Genomic DNA, 22,336 nt, shown 5'->3' with positions numbered 1-22,336 from the left:
ACCATCCCAAGTCACTCCCAGATACTCACAGTATTACTCCAGTAACTTCCTTTATGGTTCCTGTGATCCCAGTCACTCCCCATCACTCCCAGTATATCCCAGTTCCCCAGTGTGTCTCCACTCACTCCCAGTAGCTTCCAGCATGATTCCAGTTGCTCACAGTCACCCCAGTCACCTCCAGCATGATTCCTGTCACTCACTGTATGTCTCAGTTGCCCCAATATGGTCCCAGTTGCCCTCAGCCTGCTCCTAGTCACTTCCAGTATGATCCCACTATGACCTCAGTTGCCACCAGCACAGACCCAGTCATTCCAAGTATGATCCAGTGGGATCCAATCTCTCTGAGCATGGTCCCAGTCAATCCCAGTTGCTCCCAGTGTAGACCCGGTCACTGCCAGTCGCTCTCAGTGCGTTCCCAGTCACCCTAAGTCTGGTTACAGACACTCCCAGTATATCCCAGTTGCCCTCAGCATACTCATAGTCACAGCCACGTGTCCCAGTAAGGTTCCAGTTTCCACCAGTATGATCCCAGTCAGTACCAGGCAATGCCAGTTGGTCCCACTATGATCCCTGTTGCCCAAGCTCTGGTCCTGCTGGTTCCAGTGTGCCCTGATCCTGCTCCCAGTGGGTCCCAGTCCTGGTGTATCCTGATGTATCCCAGTGTATCCCAGTGTATCCCGGTGTATACCCAGTGTATCCCAGCCTGTCCCAGTCCATGCCAGTCCCTTCCCAGCAGCCACCGCCGTTTCCCGGATCCTGCCCCTCCGGCCCGGAGTGCTGCTGGACGCCCCCCAAGTGTCACTGCTGAGTAAGGAAGCGGCACAGACTCACAAGAAGGCTGCTTTGCACAGCAGTAGTTTTAATATGAAAATTCTCTCTTTTTATAGACTGTGCCGATACATTCAGACCAGATTGGTCAATCAATCAATACATTTCACCTGTCTGGCTAATTAACAAAAACACCTTTCTTATAAACAATCCTTGAGAAAAACAGGAAAACAGAGAGTAGGAAAACACCACCTGCAGGTTGTTTATAATAACAAGCTATCATCGTGTCCCTACAACTCCCTAAAAGTCTCACAAGTCAGCTGTGAAAAAACTTACCTGGTTTTCTCGCTCTCTGACCAGCCTGTCACACCCACACCCAAGGTGCTGCCGGGGCTCGGGGGCTTCGTGTTGGGCTTTGTCTGCCTTGGCTGGGGCTCGGCCTCCACTACGGGAGAAGGTGAGGGGGATCCCTGGGGGTCCTGTCCCCTCGGGAGCGCTTGTGACTCCCCCATGTGCCCCCATGCTGGGGACACCCCCTTTTCTCTCCCCAGAGTCCTGACCCAGCTCCTGCTCCCCCTGGGACCTCCTTGAATCCCCATTCCTGGGCACTGGGACGCCCCCACATCTCCTTGCCCAGCTGCGGGATCCCCTGCACCCCCTTATCCTGCACCGACACCCCCTGCACCCCTTTTCCAGCTCTCCTCCTCTGGCAGCCCCTGGATCCCCGTTTCCGTGAGCCCGGGGACCCCCGGAGCCCCATTCCCGGCCAGCCCGGGGCACCTCAGCCCCAGGTCTCCCTTTGCTGGGAAACCCGCCTGGGCACGGGGCTCTGCAGCTGCTCTGGGATTTATGATCACCTGGAGGAAAGGGAGAGAACAGAGGAGAGAGAGAAGGAGACTGTGGATCAGGGATCGGGGTCCCAGCGCCCAGTCCTGCTCTGCCAGCGGGCTCCAGGCAGAGTTTGAGCGCAGGTCCAGCGAGTTCAGCACGGCCGAGGAGGGTCCCGGGAGATGCCAGGGGGGATCCTGGGGAATTCCCTGGAATTCCCCCGTCCCCTCCCCCTGCGCTCCTTCGGGCACCTTCGGTTCCGCGTTCCCCGCTCTGCGCCGCCGCGATCTGCCCGGAGACCGGTGACGTCACAGAATCCTCGGTATACCATTGGCGGGCAGGAAAGAGCAGCGTTAATGGCGGCTCTGGGGGCGGGGCCGTAGCGGAGCAGCGGATTGGCTCCAGCGCTGGGGCTGGGGGCGCTCCTGGGGGGCTTGGGGGGGGGCGGTGAGAGGGACCTCGACAGCCGGAATCCCCCGAACCGCAATTTCCGGGCACTGGGAACCCCCTGAACTTCCATTTCCGGGCACTAGACAGCATCCACCCCCATTCCTGCATACTGTGACCTCCCTGAATCCCTTCCCCAGCACCAGGACCCCATGTTCTTTATCTGGCCCAGGACCACGCTGAACCCCCCTGAACCACCATTCCTGGGTACTATGACTCACTGCCCCCCCTGGCCAGCGCTGGGATCCCCTGTTACTTCTTATCAGGCACGAGTACATCCCTAAACCCCCGTTTCTGGGCATCAGCACCTCTCTGAACCTCCATTTGCGGGCACTACAACCCCTCTGAATGTCCATTCCAGGGAGGAAATTTCCCTGAACCCACATTTCCCATACAGGAAACCCCGATTCACTATTTCTGTGCCACAGGACACCCCTGGAACTCAATTTCCAGGCCCGGGATCCCACTGTCCCCTCTGTTCCCTGACAACGAGACCACTTATCTTGGTTTGAAAAGACAGGTGTCTGCTGAGGAAGGCAGGAGCCTTCCCTGAAATAGAAAATGTAAAACCCTCTCTCCAAATTGTTATAATTTTGAAATAAAGGGGCTCTCAAGCAAAGATATGGGAGGGGGAATAACTTTTATTAGGGAAGAAAATTTTAAAAAATAAAATAAACAACGCAGTAATACAAAACAACACTGGCAGAATACGACCTGACACCCTGTTGGTCAGGGTGTTGATAGCAGCCCAATTGAAATGGTGGCTGCAGTCCTCCTGGAGTGGCAGGTGTGGTTCTGTTGAAGCAGTGATCCTGTAGAAGCGCGTAGTCTTTCTCTGAAGATCCAGTGGTGCTGTAGATGGGCCTGGTCTTCCTCTGGGATGCAGCAGGAAAGGGATGCTCCTCTGGGAATCCAGAGGAAAAGGCTGATGGTGGTCTTCCAGATCTCAGATTATATCCAGTTAGGAATGCTTGGCTCCTCCCTCAGGGCAGAGCTTCTCACAGTGGGATGATGTAGGTTCATCAGTCAGGCATTGAGGCTCAATGGCTCGTTAACAGAAGACATTTTCCAGGGGGAACATTGGTTGTGGAAGAGGTACAAAACCCTGCCCAGTTAACAGAAGATAACTGCCCCACCTCTAACAGATAGGAATAGAATACACACCCCCATTTCCAACCTAAGACACTGCTTGATCCCCATTCCTGGTACTGGGACCTTCTTTTACTACCATATCCAGGTCTGAACCCCCTCTCCCCCTGCACATCCATGCCTGGCACTAAGACTGCCCTGACCCCCCTCATCTTGCACCAATAGCCCCTTGCACCCCTGCTCCCCTGTCCCCCGCAGATAAGGGAAGAGAGAGGTCACTCAGGGATCACCATCACAGGCACAACAGCCCCGAGGTGGGAAAATGAATTGGATTTGGGACTGAGTGAATCAGAGCAGCAGAACGAGGAGTGAAATAAACCTGAAAAGAACCTTCTCCTGACCTCTTTGTCCTTCATGGACTTCACTTTATTCCCGACTCCCTCCCTGTGCTGCCCAGCGGGGCAGGGAGAGGGGATGGGAGTCATGGTCAGTTCCTGCCACTGTTTCTGCCTCAGGGACAAGAATTCCTTCCCTGGTCCAGTGGGGGGTCCCTCCATGGGGTCTGTTAAAAACACCAATCACTCATAAAAAAATTTTAAAAGTTTAATAGTAATAAAATGGTTATAAAAATAGTAATATAATTAGAGTAATAAAATTCGGACAATTTGGATTAGGACAATACAAGACAATAAAAACAAAGGGTTACGGATATTTCAGGTGCCTCTTTCTGGGCAAAAAAAGCCCGAAAAAGGACCCACATTACAGAGGAATAACCCTTAAAAGCAACAGCCTGTTGCATATTCATACATCTATACATGATGCATAAATTCCATTCAAACACAGGATTCTGTCTGGTCAGTGTCACTTCTTCTTCCTCTGGATCCTGACAGCGTCTTCAGGGCTGAGCGAGGCAGGAGAAGTTAATTTCTTCTGATAAGGGAGCAATTAATTCTTTTTCTCTGAAAGATTTAGGTGTCCTGTGGCTGCTATCTCGGTGCAAGTACCTCATTCCTCTCTTTAAAAAAGTGTCTTACATAGACACTTACATATTACACAGCATAGTTTCTATTATGTCATAAACTAAAACTATATTTAACACACCACTTAAGAAAATTGATATAGCAAAACTTTTGAACATAACACATATAATATTCATTTTAATATTTGCAAAAAGCCAGTCATAAAATGCGTAGTCTAAAATAGTCCATTTTACTGTTCAACTTTCTTGGCAGCTGCTGCATGATAAGGGATATGATCTATCCATTCAATACTATGTTCTCTGGCCTGGGTGTTTGTAAGGCTGTTCTTGAAATGGGTCCCATTGTCCAACTCAATTCTCTCAGGAGTGACATGTTTCCACAGGATTTGCTTTTCCAGGCCCAGGATGGTGTTCCAGGCAGCAGCATGAGGCACAGGGTAGGTATCCAACCATCCAGTGGTGGCTTCCACCATGGTCAGCACGTAGCGCTTGCCTTGGCATGTCTGGGGCAGTGTGATGCAGTCAATCTGCCAGGCCTCCCCACATTTATATTTGAACCACCGCCTGCCATACCTTAGGGGCTTCACTGGCTTGGCCTGCTTGATGGCAGCACACGTCTCACAGTCATGGAGAACCTAGAGAAACACTGTCCATGGTTAAATCCACCCTCGTCTCTTAGAGGTGGCGTCTCTGCGCTGATGGCCTGAGGTGCTGCGGTGCTGGGGTGATGAGTTTGCCGGCTCACGTTCAGCCCCGATCAGCGGCGAAGGGGCGCTTGAGGAGCCCGGAGCTCCTATCGCGCCTATGGGTCCCGAAGAGATCCACGATGCGAGAGCAAAGGAGGGCGGCAGACGCAGGGAGGCGCAGGCAAGGAAAGGAGGACTCAGCCTTCAGGAAGGGTTGGCAGGTTTATTGGAGGAAGGTCGAAGGGGGAGAAAAAGCAGGGTGGAGGGAGAAGGACTGAGCACCGAACTGAGGGCAAGTGACAGCTTATAAGGGAAGGGGGAGGGCCAGGGAGGGCAACACGACAGCAAATGAGGGTATGAAAAAACTGATACATAGGTTGATGAACGCATGGAACCGACAAATCAGCAAAAAACTGGGGAGGGGTCCCTGCCCCTGCCCAATCACTCGACACCCTGGGGAGAAGGTTCTAGAAGGAAAGGCAGGGCTGCCGAGTGATGGACAAAGGCCAGGGGTGGGGACAACAAGACACATCTGATGGATAGGGGAGGGGAAACATGATAGACAAATAACGATAAGAAATTGGGGATTTCCAGGGAAAAGAGGGGGAAACTATTCAGGATGAGCCAGACCAAATCAAACAACGTTACATCACACACCACCACATCTCCCCCTTTCGCAAACAACAAAAAAAAGGAAAGGGGGGACGGGGGGACTAACTTATTATAAGTATCTCAGTTTATGTTCTCAAGGTTCGAATTCGCTGTCCTCATAGGGCAGTTCTTGGTCTACAGGCTCCATGCTGTCTCCTTCGTCAGGGTCCTCCCAAGAGTTTTCTTCTGGTGAGTTAGGGGGTGCTTGGAGTCGGAGGACTTCCGGAGAGGAGAGGGCTCGGTTAATAAAGTTTTTCAGTACTTTCCATAGTATTGAGGCAGCGAGTAACACAAATATAAGTGAAAAACATAAATAAACGATTGGCTTCAGGATGGCCACTACCCAGTTTGAAAACCCCACCCGCGGAACATGTCCCCCAGCCAGTCGGTAGTTTGCGCTTTAATATTTTCAAGATGATTTTGCATGCGCTCAATGGAGACTCTCGCGTCTTCAGCCCTGGATGAGAGGTTGAGGCAGCAGAGACCTTCAAACTCCTCGCACTTGTGCTGGTGTAACAGGAGGAGGAAATCGATGGCGGCTCTGTTTTGGAGCGTGGCTTGCCTCGTGACTTTCTCATCATAAAGGAGGTCCGTTAGGGCGGCTGACGTAAGATTGGCCTGTTTTACAACCCAACACTCTAGGCGGCCCAATTCGCCTAGTGACTTAGCGATCGCTACCCAAGGGAGTAAAACTGTGAGGGCAGTCGCTTTTGTACGGTCCCAATGTTCAATCACAGAGTCGCAGCCTTCATCTAGATTCTTTAGATCTCTTTTGGTACGTACCGAATTGAAGGTCGAGTTGAGGCTTGCGCTTTTATTTTGCCAATCCATAATATGGGTCAGGTTGGGTGTAAACAGGGACAGCCGGCCTAATGCACATGGTCCCCCGATAGGATTAGATGGGATTCCCGCCCAAGCTCGGTTTCCGCAAATTAAGAACAAACCATGGGGAAGGGTCACTGCTTTGTCATTCGGGGAGGTGGCTAGAGGGATTTTTTCAATGCGTTTGCACCATTGGTTCGGGAGATAGGAGGCATTGGAGGGGTTCAACAGGGTCAGAGAGCGTGAATACCGGAGTGAGGCAGAGGGGGGGTGTTGGGAACCCGGGGCTTCTCTAAAATATAGAGGATTACCGGGGCTGGGGATATATCGAAAATGAGGCAAACTGGGGCAAGTGCAGAGCCGAGCAAATGGAGCTCTGGAGGGTTCACCTCAAGAGTAGGTTGTAAGCGGAGGTGGTCTCTCCAGGCGTTCCAAAAGGCAGTGGGGGATTTCGGGGTGGTTTTGAAGGAGTAAATATAATTGAAAGGGGAGGGAAGCTGGGAAGGGGGGAGCGGGATCCCCACGAGGCAAGACGCCATCGGGTCTTCTGCTGCCGCCGTGTTCAGGCAAAGGTGATCTTGCCCCAGGGCTTCCGCGAGGGTCCGCCAAACATTAGGTTTCGGCTGGGGGAGAGTCCATGCAGAGCAGCTGGTGGTGAGCGTGGCCCAAAGGAGGTAGGTGGCAACTGGGTGTGTCTGGGGCCGTGCCATACCTGAAAAACTAAAAAGAGGTATCAGGGAAGGAGAACTGGGTTTTAAGAAACGTGAACTAAATATTCGAATGGTTCTGGCTCACCACTGAATAAAAAACAGATAGGCGGAAGAAGGGGGTCAGGGGGCTTTCTTCGGCGCCTCCAACTGGCGACACGGACCTGTTGCTCTTTCGCCCGGTGTTTCGCTTCCCTGGGCACAAAAGGCCGAACCCACTTTGAGGGCACCCACTTGGGACCAGAAGGAGTGAGGACGCAAGCGTACCCTCTCCCCCAGGTCACCAAGTCAAAGGGCCCCTGGGTCTGCCAAGTCTCCGGGTCCTTAATGAGGACCGGAGGCTTGGCTGTAGGTTGCAGCGCGTTGTGGCTCCCGAAGTGTCTAACCATGGGCGGGTTCAGGCTCTCAAAGGAACAGTTCAAAAAATTCAAAGTGAATATCGCCTTTGAGAGTCTGATGTGAGGGGGGCTCTACCTTTGTGGTGGATTTCTGGTGTTCTAAAGTTTTCTTAAGGCTTTGGTGAGCCCTCTCTACCATGGCTTGGCCGGTCGGGGAATAGGGGATGCCTGTTCGATGTTCTATTCCCCATTGCTGCAGGAACTGGCGCAGTTCCCTGGACTTGTACGCAGGCCCATTATCAGTTTTGAGCAGCCTAGGGATGCCCAGAACAGCAAATGCCTGAAGTAGGTGTTTTTCGACATCCGCTGCTCTTTCCCCCGTGTGGGCGGAGGCGAATACCGCGCCGGAGAAAGTGTCTATCGAGACATGAACAAAGCTCAACCGGCCAAAGGAGGGAACATGAGTGACATCTGTTTGCCACACTTCACAGCTCGAAAGTCCTCTAGGATTTGCCCCCAGGCCCAATGATGGAAGCTGGTGGGACTGGCACTGGGGACATGTCGCCACGATAGCTTTGGCCTGTTCGCGCGTCAGATTGAACTGGCGAACAAGGCCAGGCGCGTTTTGGTGGAACAGCTGGTGGCTTAGTTTGGCCTGACCGAAGCGATCAGGGAGCGGGGCCACCTGAACAGGAGCGGCAAGGGCATCAGCGCGCCTGTTGCCCTCCGCAATGAACCCCGGCAAGTCGGTGTGCGACCTTACGTGCATTACGTAGAAGGGCTGCTCTCGGTGGGAGACTAAATTTACAATTTTGGAGAGTAGCTCGAAAAGACGAACATTCGAGATGTCCTGGAGGATTGCTCCCTCCGCTCTGGACACTACACCGGCTACATATGCCGAATCAGTTACCAAATTGAAGGGCTCAGAGAACCTCTCGAAAGCCCGGACGACTGCATCTAACTCAGCCACTTGTGGCGATCCTTCCACCACAGAGATGTCTGCCTCCCACCGCTGAGTTTGAGGGTCCCGCCAAGTCATCACTGACTTGTGGGATGCTCCAGATGCGTCAGTGAAAACGGTCAGGGCATCGAGGGGTCTCTTGCTCTGTACTGACTTGATGGTAAAAATAAATTCTTGATTAAACAATTTATGGGCCGGCCGATCTATCGTAATTTGGCCCGTGTAGCTGTCCAAAGCTAATTGTAAAAGTTCATTCGTTTGAAGGACGTTCTCAAACATTGCTAATTTGAGGTGGCCCGTGCCAAATTTAATGGGAAGATGAATGCACGTCAAGTCCTCACCTGCCAGCTCCCTGATCCGTGATCTCGCTTTCCGGATCAGGTCAGCCACCAGCTCCAGTGGCGATGTCATTCTCTTGGACCTGTGGTGGCTCAGGAATACCCACTCTATGATCAAGAGAGGGTCCTTCGCCCCGCGGTCCTTGCTCTTCCCGATGACTCCGTCCCACTGGAAGAGCATGCCGTGAAGGTGTGGCAGTTTTCCCAAAACAATAAAACGGAATGGCAGGCCCGGTTGGTACCGGTGGGCCTGCCTGGCCGAGATTAAACTCTGAATTTTCTCCAGAGCGGTTTTGGCCTCCGGGGTGAGGGTCCTGGGAGAACTCAGCTCCTCTCCCCCCTTCAACAAATTGAAGAGAGGGGTTAGGTCTTCCGTGGGAATACCCAACCAAGGTCTCACCCAATTTAAAGAACCACACAGTTGGTGGGCATCTGCTAGGCTTCGGATATTGCTTTTTATTGCCAATTTTTGCGGAACAATGGTCCGCTTGGTAATTTCAAGGCCAAGGTACCGCCAGGGTGGCATCCTTTGAATCTTTTCCTGCGCCAGCTCAAACCCTGCAGCAACCAACGCAGTGGTTGTCAGGTCAAGCGCATGAGCCAACAGATCGTCGTCTGGCGCACAAATCAAAATGTCATCCATATAATGATGGATGACGGCTGACTCCACAGCTGCACGAACAGGGGTCAGCAGGGAAGCGACGTACCATTGGCAGATCACCGGGCTGCACTTTAAGCCTTGTGGCAATACTGTCCAATGGTAGCGCTTGCCTGGGGCTTCACGGTTGATGGATGGAACCGTGAAGGCGAAGCGCGGCGCGTCATCAGGGTGTAGGGGAATTTGGAAAAAACAATCTTTTATGTCAACAACTGCCAAATTCCAATCTTTAGGGAGCATCGCAGGGGACGGCATCCCTGGTTGGAGGGGTCCCATATCTTTAATAACTGCATTAATTTGACGGAGGTCATGCAGGAGTCGCCATTTGTCTTTGTTGGGCTTTTGATGACAAAGATGGGAGAGTTCCAAGGCGACATGGACTCTACTAAATGCCCTTTCTGTAGTTGTTCCTGCACGAGCTCGTTGAGCGCCGCTAATTTTTGTTTGTTTAGCGGCCACTGCGCCACCTGTACTGGTTCATCCGAAAGCCAATCCAGCTTCCAGGTGGGGCGCTCAGCAGTGGTCGCTGCCCGAAAAACCTGGGGAGCCACTGGTAGGTCAATTCGGGCTCCCCACTGGGCCAAGAGATCCCTCCCCCACAGGGGTTCCGTATAATCTAATACAAACGGACGAACAGAAGCCAATTGTCCGTCGGGCCCCGTAATTTGTACGATGCTCTTCGATTGTTTTGCCAATTGAAGCCCTCCTACACCTCTGATGTGGCCAGGGACGCTTTGCAATTCCCAACGCGACGGCCAATCCGAGAGGGAATAACCGTGACGTCTGCCCCTGTGTCCAGCAAGCCGCGTAGTGCGACTTGCTCTCCCCCCTTTTTTAATTTACAAATAAGTTTGGGCTTTTCATGCCCAAGAGTTTGAGCCCAGGCTACTGTGGGTATGTCTGGAGCCTGGGTTGCCGATTGAAATTCCGGAGGTGATAAATCGGAAACAGCATACGGTGGTGACACGACAAAGAATTGGGCCATTATTTGCCCCTTCGGTAGGAAGAGCGGGGGGTGGACACAATGCAGCATGAGTGAGATTTGTTCCGAGCCAGCGGGAAGCAGGCTCGGGACAATACTCACTTCTGGTGGGGTCGCCTTTGTGTCGCCTAGGACGAGGAGACTGTGGCTTTGACGTTCCCAGTTTGTTAGACCCTCCGGGAGGACAGCAACGTGGTGGAAACCGGCGGAACGGAGATGTAATGGTTCCGCAAGCTGCAACCTACGGGAGGAAACACAGGATGAAAGAGCATGAGTATTAGTAGGTGGTGTTTGTGTCAGTCCGGCATGAAGGTCAAGTCCAGTTGGAGGCATTATCTCACTGTTCTCCCTCTTCTCCCGCCAGGACGGATGGTGTGAACAGGCCTCCGCATTTGTGTCCTGGCGCAGGGGGCCGCTGCGCTGTTTAATTAGTTTTTTTGAACAGTTTGCCCGTGGGTCCCCTGCACGGACTTTTTAAACTCATAAAATTGTTGTTTGAGGGGACATGCGGGCATCCAGTGCCCCAGCTTCCCACACAGATGGCACGGTGTGGCTGGAGGCTTGGGCACCGGGGCTGATGTTGGTGGCAGTGGCTGCGCGGTAGTGGGACAGACGTCGGTGGTAAATGGGGGCTCCTCGACGGCGGCGGCGGCAGGACGAAAAGGTGTCTTCAGGCGGGAGGCTGCGGCAGGTGGTGGTCCGGTACCTGATGGAACTAATACCTTTTTCCCACACACCAAAAGCATGTCCCGCAGGGTGGGAGCTGGCTCCAGAGGGAGGCTGTTGATTGCATCTTTGCAAGCCGAGTTGGCATTGAGGAATGCCATCTCTTTTAACAGCTCAGCTTGCAAGTGTTCTCCTTCAACCTGATAGTTAATGGACTTTCGGAGCCGCTCCACAAACTCGAGGAATGGTTCCTCGGCACCCTGCAGGACTTTGGCATATGGGACCTGGGGTGTGGCCGCTCGCAACCCCAAGAAAGCTTTCTCGGCCGCCCGGGCAGTTTGCTGCAGGACCTCCACGGGTATGGCCCTGGCTTGGGTTGCTCCGTCACTCCAGTTCCCCGTCCCAAGCATATGGTCAATGGAAATGACCTCTCCGTCTGCACTCGTCCGGGAGTTCGGGGAATCCCATAGGGACGGGAGCACCTTCAAGGCTTCCTTTCTCCACGCTGCCTCCCAGAGCACTTGCTCGGTGGAATTGAGGAGGCAGCGGAAGACTCGGCGGAGGTCGGCAGGTGTAATGACCGACTCCGCCAGGACGGCCTGAAGGAGTCCCCGAAAATATTCGGAGTCCCTCCCGAACTCCTTCTGTGCTTTGCACAGCTCCTTCATGGACGAGTGAGAGAAGGGGACCCATTGAGCCAGGGTCGTCCCATCTCCCGCGGGATGAAAAACGACCGGGGCTGCTGATGGGACTGCAGACAGCTCCGGTCCCCGGCTCGGGACCCCCCCCCCGCTAGCCCCCAGAGCGTGGGAACCGGAAGGGAGGGCGTGGGAACCGGGAGCGGGGGAGGGAGGGTCCCCGGCGTGGGAACTGGAGGGAGGGTTCTGCAGCAAAGTGCCTCCCCTTGTGGGAGGGGCCACATGACGTCGTTGCGGAGGCGGGGGGTGGTGGGAGAGGAGGGGAAGGGGGAGGAGTTGCAGGGGGTGAAGGCGGGGGAGGAGGGGGAGGAGTTTCGGGAGCAGGGGGCGGAGGAGGAGGGGGAGGAGAAGGGGGAGGAGAAGGGGGGAGGGGGAAGGGGAGGGGACGTGGGAGGAACTCGCGAGGGGGGAAGGGGAGGGATTTGGGGGGGGGGCTCGGGAAGGAGTGGGGGAACTCTGGGAAGGAGAAGGGGGTTTTTTAGGATTGAACACGCGGTCCCCTCCATTTTGGGATGATTTGACGCCATCTTGGCGAGGGGACCGCGGAGAACTGAAACGAACCTTGGGTTTAACAACTGGGGTCGAGGGGGTGCGGAAAGAGGGAGCAGGAACAGTCTCCTCCGGAGGTTGGCCAGACCTTCGGAGGCTCGGGGACCGAGTCGCCCGCGAGGAACTCAGGGACGGGTGACTCCCTGGCGCGGGGCTGTCGCGGGCTGCTCCCCGCAGGGACTCGGTTCGGGAGGGAGGGCGCGAGGAACGAAGGGCAGGTGCATGGGGACGGGGAGAACTGGGGTATAACTGGGGGTCCGCTGGCTGGGTCCGGGAGGAGGGTTTAACAGCGAGGGCAGAAATCAAAAGGGATATTAAACAAAAATGGCTCTGAAAGGATTTGCCGCCAGCTTGGATCTCTCTCTGAAGGCGGGATTGGACTCGCCTCAGGAATTTGGGATCCCGGACTGACTCGGCATTTAAATCGGGGTAGGTATGGGTCAGCCAGCGGACTAAACTTTTAACTTCCCTTTTATTAAACTTATAATTCCCACCCCCCAGGGTACCCACAACTTGGTAAAAAACCCCTTTCTGAGTGGCCGACAGTTTAGCACCCATATTTGCAGATGGAATACGCAGGGGTCAGCCACTCGCTCTACCGCTAGCAACAGGAAAATCAAAAAGAATCTAAAATAAAACTAAACGGGGTCCCCACTGACCCTGACCTCCCCCTCCCACTGGCCGAGGAGAGGACCGGGATGCCTATGCCAGGTTTTCCGTGAGGTCAGGTGGTGGGCTGTACAACACAGCCAAGAGACTCACCCGTCAGGGGGACGAACCAAGGCTGCTGCTAGCGGGAGCTGCCTGCGCCGAAGGCGGCCTCTTTAGGGTGCGCTGAGAGGGTGTCGCCTTCTTCTCTCCGGAGCACCGCACCTCCCGAAACGAGGGCGTGCTACACGGAGAGCGGTGAGTCGCCCAAAGGATTAGAGCAATCCAACCCGCGCGTCGCGGGACTCCTGTTCCGAGATGCAGTCCTCCGAACGGTGTTCAGGATCGGCAGACTGCCTCAGATGCAGGGGTCTTCACGCCACGCGTTGGGCGCCAAACTGCTGCGGTGCTGGGGTGATGAGTTTGCCCGGCTCACGTTCAGCCCCGATCAGCGGCGAAGGGGCGCTTGAGGAGCCCGGAGCTCCTATCGCGCCTATGGGTCCCGAAGAGATCCACGATGCGAGAGCAAAGGAGGGCGGCAGACGCAGGGAGGCGCAGGCAAGGAAAGGAGGACTCAGCCTTCAGGAAGGGTTGGCAGGTTTATTGGAGGAAGGTCGAAGGGGGAGAAAAAGCAGGGTGGAGGGAGAAGGACTGAGCACCGAACTGAGGGCAAGTGACAGCTTATAAGGGAAGGGGGAGGGCCAGGGAGGGGCAACACGACAGCAAATGAGGGTATGAAAAAACTGATACATAGGTTGATGAACGCATGGAACCGACAAATCAGCAAAAAACTGGGGAGGGGTCCCTGCCCCTGCCCAATCACTCGACACCCTGGGGAGAAGGTTCTAGAAGGAAAGGCAGGGCTGCCGAGTGATGGACAAAGGCCAGGGGTGGGGACAACAAGACACATCTGATGGATAGGGGAGGGGAAACATGATAGACAAATAACGATAAGAAATTGGGGATTTCCAGGGAAAAGAGGGGGAAACTATTCAGGATGAGCCAGACCAAATCAAACAACGTTACATCACACACCACCACACTGAGGCATCATGGGCCCATCAAGCTAGGAATAACTCTCCCTTGTGTTCCCAATCTAGGTCTATCTTGGACACCCCTGTCTTTGCAGCCTGGTCTACCTGCTCATTGTTTCAGGCTCATAAGCCTGACTCTTGGGGACATGGGTGTCTACGTGATGGACTTTCACAGGTAGCTTCTCTAGCCAAGGGGCAATGTCTTTCCATTCATCAGCGGCCCAGATTGGTTTTCCTCTATGCTGCCAGTTGGCCTTTTTCCACCTTTCCAGCCAACCTCACAGAGCATTGGCTACTATCCATGAATCAGTATAAAGGTAGGGCTTTGGCCACTTCTCTCTTTTAGCAACATCTAGGGCCAGTTGAATGACCTTGAGTTCAGCAAGTTGACTTGATCCACCTTCTCCTTTGGTAGCTTGTGCAACCTGTCATGTGGGGCTCCATATGGCTGCTTTCCAAATCCAGTTCATCCCTATGATGTGACAGGAACCATCAGTGAAAAGAGCGTAGCGTGTTTCCTCTCCTGGTGGTTGGTTGAATGGTGGAGCTTCTTCAGCCCTTGTAACTTGTTCCTGCTCCTCCTCATCAGTGAGATCAAAGTTTTCACCTTCCAGCCAGTTTGTAATTATCTCCAAAATCCCAGGCTGATTCAGGTTTCCAATACAGGCACGCTGTGTGATGAGAGCAATCCATTTGCTCCATGTGGCATCAGTGGCGTGGTGGGAACCTTTCCTTTAAACATCCACCCCAGCACCGGCAGTCGGAGTGCCAGGAGGAGTTGTGCTTCCATGCCAATCACCTCTGAGGCAGCCTGGACTCCTTCATAGGCAGCCAAGATTTCCTTCTCTGTGGGAGTGTAGATGGCTTTGGACCCTCTGTAGCTTCAGCTCCAGAATCCCAGTGGTCGGCCTCAAGTCTCCCCAGGCACCTTCTGCCAAAGGCTCCAGGACAAGCCATGGTTCCCAGCTGCAGAGTAGAGCATATTCTTTACCTCTGGTCCCGTCCTGATCAGGCCCAAGGGCTACCACATGAGCGATCTCCGGCTTAATCTGGGCAAAAGTTTGTTGCTGCTCAGGGCCCCAGTGTAAATCATTCTTTTTGTGGGTGACGAGGTAAAGAGGGCTCACAATTTGACTGTACTCAGGAATGTGCATTCTCCAAAAGCCTATGGCGCCTAGGAAAGCTTGTGTTTCCTTCTTGCTGGTTGGTGGAGACATTGCTGTGATCTTGTTGATGACCTCAGTGGGAATCTGACACTGTCCATCTTGCCACCTCACTCCCAGGAACTGGATCTCTCAGGCAGGTTCCTTGACTGTGCTCATTTTGATGGCAAAGCTGGCTTCTAGCAGAATCTGGATGATCCTCTCTCCTTTCTCAAACACTTCCATTGCCGTGTTCCCCCACACAATGATGCCATCGATGTACTGCAGGTGTTCTGGAGCCTCACCCTTTTCCAGTGCAGCCTGGATCAGTCCATGGCAGATGATGGGGCTGTGCTTCCACCCCTGGGGCAGTCGGTTCCAGGTGTACTGCACTCCCCTCCATGTGAAGGCAAACTGAGACCTGCATTCTGCTGCCAGCGGAATGGAGAAAAATGCATTGGCAATGTCTATAGTGGCGTACCACTCTGCTGCCTTGGACTCCAGCTCTTCCTGGAGTTCCAGCATGTCCGGCACAGCAGCGCTCAGCGTTGGAGTCACTTCATTCAAGCCACGAAAGTCCACAGTCAATACACACACACATTTTCAACCTAAGAAAGGGGTAAAAGCAGCAAGAGGGGAATTCTGGACAGGGGACACCAGGAAGCAGGATGGAGGTACATGGGGATAGTTCCAGGGCAGGGGCTCCTTGATCATCTGCCCCAGAACCTCCGCCAGGGTCTCCCAACACAGCCAGAGCCACCTAGCCATATGTCTTTCACAAACCAATGCTCCCTCCAGGGAAACATCTCCTGTTAATAGGCTATTGAATGTCACTGCATGAATGATAAAAATTACAGCATGCCATTGTGAGATGCTCTGCCCAGAGGGAGGAGCCAAGCATTCCTGACAGGATATAATCTGAGATTTTGGGACACCAGAACAGCCACTGGATTCCCAGAGGAGCAGCTGCCTTTTCCACTGGATCTTCAGAGGAAGACTACACCCTTCTACAGGATCCCTGCTCCAACAGAACCACATCTGCCACTCCAGGAGGACTGCAGCCACAATTCCAATTGGATTGCTGCCAACACCCTGACCAACATGGTGTCAGGTTGAGCTCTGACTCTATCAGCATTGTTTTGTATTACTGCATTGTTTATTTTATTTTTTTAAATTTTCTTCCCTATTAAAGAACTGTTATTCCTGCTTCCATATCTTTGCCTGAGAGCCTCCCCCCTTAATTTCAAATTTATAACAATTCAGAGGGAGGGGATTTACAATTTCCAGTTTAGGGGAGGCTCCTGCCTTCCTTAGCAGACACATGTCTTTTCAAGCCGAGACAGGGGGACAGTTGGGGACACAGCTGGGGACATGCCTGGGTGTGGGGGGTGAAAAGGGGTTAAGGGCTGGAGAGGGTGTTGGAGGGTGGGATGCACCCAAAAATTTGGCACAATTAATGGGGAGGGTGCCCAAAATTGGGGGAAAGGTTGAAAAAGGTATAGTAGAGGTGGCCTTTGAGTCCTAGCAAAATTGAAGTATTGTACTTGAATATCTGTATAGAGGCTTTGCCCCGGGAGGTCCTGATTGCCCTTGATGGGCTGCAGCTGCCATGTCCTTAATTGGGCTGCAGCTGTGAGTAATGAAGATAACTGGGATAAAAGGGGGCGGGTTAGCCAGTCAGGGAGAGCCTTGAAGGAGCCCTGAACTGAGAAAGAACAACATGCAGAAGGAGGAGTCTGTGCTGTGAAGATCTGCAACCATAAGAATGCACTGAGGAGGTATGGAACTTTAGAAATCTGATAACAACAGTATCGGACTCTAGAAATAGAACAACAATACAACAGTATGGGACTCTAGAAATAGAACAACAACAAGAAAGGATCCAAAATAGGGAGGAACAGACCCTAAATAGGGGGGCAGTGACCCAAAATGGGGAAAGGACCCAAAATAGGGAGGAGATGACACAAAACGGGGAGAGGGAACCCAAAAGAGGGGGAAAGGATACAAAAGAGGGGAAAAGGTCCCAAAGTGGGGGGGGAGTACCCAAAATCAGTGGACAAAGGGTGTCGTCAGATGTTGTTGGGTGTCACAGGGTGTTGTGGGGTGTCCCTACCTGTGCTGGGGTGGATGCAGATGCTCAGAACCAGGAGCAGTCATGGGAGCATCCTGAGGGACACGAAGACACCTTGAGGACCCCAGGACCTTGGGGACTTTGGGCCTGCCAGGGGAAGGGGACAGGGACACACAGAAGGGTACAGGAAGACATAGGAGAGATGGGGACAGCGACTCACAGGGAGGACAGGGACACTGAGAGAGGTGACAGGGACACACAGAGGGCAGACAGGGAGCCACGGTGGGGAATGGGGACAGAGGGGATGGGACACAATGCCACCAGGACACATATCAGGGGGCAATGTCACCACACCTGTGGTGACCACCAGGACACTTCTGGTGACACCCAGTGTGGGGCCACATGACTCCACATGTTGCTGTTGTATTAGGGACAGCTGACTGAAGCCACACATAGACTCTAGGTCTTCAGGAGGCAATGCAAACTTTATTAGAAAACCGCATTCCCTTTATAGACAGTTACGATAGAATTTGACCTAAGTGGTCATTAATCAACACCCCTCACACCATTGGCTAATTACAAACCACCCCTCTTGTAAACATCTTAAAAGTTACAACACCAGCTGCAAAGATTAGAAATTGTTTTTAGTTTTTTCTCTGAGCATTCTCAAAACTCCCCAGGACAATGCCTGGGAAAGTTTATCTGACTTTCTCTCTGACCAGGCTGTCAATATCCACATCCGTGGGAGACACTGACCCTTACCCTGTCCCCAGGGGCAGTTGGAATCCCCTGAGCCCAGTGGCCCTGGGACACCCTGGTGTCTGTCACTCACTTCCAGGCCACTTGTCACCAGCTGAACAAGTTCACCATCCTGCCCTGGTAGAGGGATGACATTCAGCTGGGACACCTCAGTGGTGACAGTGGAGACGTGATGGCAGGAACTGCACTGGACAGCACTTGGCCATGGCCAAGATAAAGGTTCTGGTAGCACTGTGGGGGCACAGGTGGTGGCACTGATGCTGTCCTAGTTCATGTCCCCATCCATGTTTCCCATGTTCTCACATGTCCCCATCTATGCCTTAGTTCAAGGTGTTTATTTTTACCTTAGTTTCAGGCTTTTCAAAGGCCAAAACATTTCAAGGCCAAAAAGGATTTACGTGTCCCTGCTAGCAGAACATCCACATACTTGGGTGGGTGGGAAGAACCTTTTTTGGAGGGGTTTCCACCCAACTCTCTCCAAAATCAGGGCTTTTGCCCCAGTCCGTCCCTTCTGGGCTGTGGAAGATGCCTGCAGGCCACAGAGAATTAAAATGATAGATTTATGTTGGAGAATATCTCCAAGGCCATTCAATGTTGCTTGATGCCACCAGAAGATGCAAAAAGGGAGATTTTTCTGGGGTCAGAAGTTGACAAATCTGCTCTCCACAATGGATTTCTGCAGGCAGTGAGGGAAGACAAGCAGTCAATCAATATGATTGGTAAAGCAAGCTTCATTTATTTCAAGTACAACGGTACTTTTATATTGTTTCCAGTAATTATGCATACTTGTCGTTCATTGGTTTAAAGCAAAAGGTTACATTTACATATTCCCCCTACTTTGTAGTTTCTAACACAGGGTTCTTCCCCATTCTCATCGCTTTTACTTCCCTATTTTTAGACCGCAAAACAATATTTCTTCCTTGTTCTCATCACTGTCCTTGCCCTTTCGTCCTTGTTAACATGATGCAGCATATTTTGCAATCTCCCTATCACGGCATGTGGCCTACTTATGCTAAGCTAACATGGGGTTTGCTTGTACAACATTTCCAGGGATCTATGGCCCTGTTCATCCACTCATTCTTCCACAGATTTCTGATGTTGGGCTGTGAATGTGTGCAGGTGCCCATGGGGAGCCAAGAGGATGTGGAGCCCCCAGCCAGGTGTCTTCCCAACACGGATCACTGGCACCATGGATCACCAGGGGTCACTGGGGATCATCCAACATGGATCTTCCCTTGGGGGATGGAGCTGGAGCAGCACAGGAAGCTCTTCCTGCCCTCAGGGCACTCAAAGGGCTTCCTTTAATGGTGGCTCCGTTGGTGTCTGGTCAAGGCAGACTTCTCTGAGAAGCTCTTCCCACACTCAGGACACTCGTAGTGCCTCTCGCTGGTGTGGATGCGCTGGTGGGTGACGAGATTGCAGTTGCGGGTGAAGCCCTTCCCGCAGTCAGGGCAGCGGAAGGGCCTCTCATCTGTGTGAAGCTGCTGGTGCAGAATGAGACTAGAGCTGATTGGAAATGTCTTCTTGCATTTATCACACTCATAGGGCCTCTCCCCGGTGTGGATCCTCTGGTGGCCAATCAGGTGGGACTTTGACATGAAGCTCTTCCCACACTCCCCACACTCGAAGGGCCGTTCCCCCGTGTGGCTTCGCTGGTGGACAATCAGTTCAGACCTCGACCTCAAGCTCTTCCCACACTGCCCACACTTGAAGGGCCATTGTCCTATGTGGATTCCCATGTGCCGGGTCAGGTGGCAGCTCTTCTGGAAGCTCTGCCCACACTCCTCACACTCATAGGGACGTTCCCCAGTGTGTTTTCTCTGGTGGATGGTCAGTTCAGAGCTTGTCCTGAAGCTCTTCCCACACTCTGCACACTCGTAGGGTCGTTCCCCCGTGTGGGTCCTCAGGTGGGCAGTCAGGGTGGAGCTCTGGGTGAAGCTCTTTCCACACTCAGGACACTCATAGGGCCTCTCCCCACTGTGGATGCGCAGGTGGGTGACGAGGACAAATTTGTCCTTGAAGGTCTTTGTACAATGGGGGCAGCAGAAGGGCCTCTCATCTGTGTGACTCCGCTGATGCCTGACGAGACAGGAACTCATCTGAAACCTCTTCCTGCATTTATCACACTCATAAGGACGTTCCCTGGTGTGGTTTCTCTGGTGGATGGTCAGTTCAGAGTTCGTCCTGAAGCTCTTCCCACACTCCCCACATATGTAGGTTTGTTCCCCTGTGTGGATTCTCCAATGGCGGATCAGCTCGGATCTGATCTTGAAGCTCTTCCTACATTCTGAGCACTTGTGGGGCTTCTCCCCATCCTGAAGCTGATCATGGATGTCCAGCTCCAAACTCTGGCCACCTCCCCAGCCTCGGGTGGGTCTTTCCTCCTCAGATCCCTGTGATCTGCGTTTGCAGCCCCTCCCTGTGTGGGATCTCCGGGGCTTTTCCTCCCCGTTGGATTCCTGCGCTGTGGAGCTGCACAAAACAGCCTCTTCCACGAGGTTCTGCTGTGGGGATTTCTCCTCCCTGGTCTCCATTTTCAGCTCCTTGTCTGGGGGAGGAAGGACAAGGAGAGGGTGGGATTTGCCTCCGTGCCACAGGGCAGGGCAAGGAGATCCCCCCAGTGCATCCCCAGCAGGACAGCTTTGGCAGCAGGGTTGTCCTGCAGCCGGGGGCCGTGCTGGGCTGGGAGATGGAGCAGGAGAGAGGGGGAAAGGGGCACTGACTTCCTCCTCACCTGCCTGGGGCTCCAAGGCCATCTTCTTCCTCATGGCCTCCTCTTCCTCCTGCATTGGACCAAGGTTTTGGAATGGGAAATCCTGGTTTGGAGGTGTAATATGTAAGGTAAAGTAATTCATGAGTAGGAGGAAAATGTATAAAAATAAAATTGTAAAAGAAATTAAACATCCAATGAGCCTCTGACCACGGAAACCCTAGAGACAGATTACCTCACTGAAGTTGTGATACTCCTGGTGGCAGCAGGAAAAGAATGCCTTGTTAGCAAATAAAAAACGTGGCTGGTGTGGAGATGGGCTTCCCCGGGAACACCAAGGGAGGATCAGTACTTGATAAGCATCATCAGTCAGGATAACCGAAGTCTCAAAAACATATATTTGAATACACGACTTCTCCTGACATGATCAGCGCCCGCCACCGCCCAAGAAATAGCAATTGTCCAGCCCTGCACAGTAAAAAGAAACTTCATACATATGCAGGGTGACAAGAAATTGGGGCACCCCTGCCTCAGGCAGAAAAAAATACAAAAAACAGCCCCGACGGAGACGGCATCTGTGAACAGAGGGAGATCTGATGTGATAGAGGTCGGATCCAGGTTCACCCAGAGCCGACCTGGGCTCGACGCCGTCTCTTTGACTGTGGCTTTTTGAGGACCGTATTTCTGGTCGCGAAAATAAAAACTTTCTCATTTATTAATTTGGCTTTCTCGTTGATCATTTATAACAGGGGGAAAACAAGAGTTGAGTGCGTTGGGTTTGATGGTCCCGCTGCCCAAGTGCAGCTGGAGAAGTCAGCGCCCCTTTCAGCCTCGGGGGACCCGGAGCCCGCTCATCCCCAGCCTCCCCCACCCCTCCAGGCAGCCGGTTTGTCCCCCGGCTCCGGGATCGCCCCTCTGCGCTCTCCCCGCTCCAGGGCTCTTGCATTCCCCTCCGGCTCTCTCGGGGATCCCCAAACCCGATATCCCCTCCTCTCTGACGGCCCGGGGTGATCGTAAAGTGGGACCCCCCCAAGATCCGTGCAGGGTCATTTCCGGCCCAGGTTTGGAGTCCTGCAAGACCCAAACATTCCCTGTCGCACAAAAAAATCCTCCCGGAGCGCCCCCGCCCCCCGCCGATGGATTTGGGGCCAGCTCGCCCTCCTCACTCACCTGCGGGTTCCGGGGGGGCGATGCAGCAGAAGCCGGGGGAGCGGTGGCCTGAGCGTGCGGGCGGAGGAATCCCGTGGTGTTGGGGGTGCTCATCTTCCTTCTCTTGTTCCTGTCTCCCTCCTCTTCCTCCCGCTCCTCCTCCGTCCCAGCCCGACCCGGGCAGCGCCTTCACCCAGAAGCAGCCGCGCTCTGCCCTGAGGGGGGTTCCGAAACAACCGCGTCACGCGCGGCACTGGGAGTGATACTGGGAGCACCGGGCACAATAGGGAGAGCACCGGGAGAGACACGGAGAGCGCCGGGAAGGAATGGGGAGCGGCGTTCCCTCCCAGTGCTCCCAGTAACAGCGGGACTGGGAGGGAACTGGAAACCCGGACATGGCTACGGCCGGCGGTGGGCGGGATCAAATCGAGGGGTGTGGTTATGCAAATACAAAAGCGATTGTGCGCTGGGATTGGTGGGCGGGAGCAGGGTGGGCTTTGCTCGGTTATGTGAGGGTCGGGGGGGGCGGGGGGGGCCCGGGAACGCCGGGAAGGGGCCAGGGGGGCTGGGGCGATGGCGTCCGGAGAGAGGGGACAGGGAGCGGGAATGGGACCTGGGATGGGAATATGGGAACAGCATGGGGAATACAGAAACAG

General features: G+C 53.6%; 1 protein-coding gene and 1 pseudogene across 1 annotated transcript; one reads left to right on the top strand and one right to left on the bottom strand.

Moving 5' to 3' along the window:
* LOC118700807 (zinc finger protein 850-like) overlaps window positions 1-22,336 on the top strand; it is a 105,714-nt pseudogene that overhangs the window by 20,199 nt on the left and 63,179 nt on the right.
* LOC118700790 (zinc finger protein 436-like) lies at window positions 18,535-22,081 on the bottom strand. Its single transcript, XM_036405370.2, has 3 exons — window positions 21,702-22,081; window positions 20,556-20,637; window positions 18,535-20,369 (listed from the first exon to the last, which is right to left on the bottom strand). Exons 1-3 carry the CDS (start codon window positions 21,792-21,794, stop codon window positions 19,123-19,125), a joined length of 1,422 nt encoding a protein of 473 aa, XP_036261263.1. The 5' UTR covers window positions 21,795-22,081; the 3' UTR covers window positions 18,535-19,122.

Source organism: Molothrus ater, chromosome 37, assembly GCF_012460135.2.
Source record: "Molothrus ater isolate BHLD 08-10-18 breed brown headed cowbird chromosome 37, BPBGC_Mater_1.1, whole genome shotgun sequence".
Taxonomy (NCBI): Eukaryota; Metazoa; Chordata; class Aves; order Passeriformes; family Icteridae; genus Molothrus; species Molothrus ater.
This window is presented reverse-complemented; position numbering and strand designations above follow the sequence as displayed.

Bases quoted from the DNA above. Each gene is read 5' to 3' on its own strand.
- LOC118700790 (XM_036405370.2), bottom strand. From the start codon at position 21,794: ATGAGCACCCCCAACACCACGGGATTCCTCCGCCCGCACGCTCAGGCC. The intron at 20,638-21,701 runs GTGAGTGAGGAG...CCTCCAAACCAG, and splicing joins CGCCCCCCCGGAACCCGCAG to GATTTCCCATTCCAAAACCT. The intron at 20,370-20,555 runs GTGAGGAGGAAG...TTCCTCCCCCAG, and splicing joins GGCCTTGGAGCCCCAGGCAG to ACAAGGAGCTGAAAATGGAG.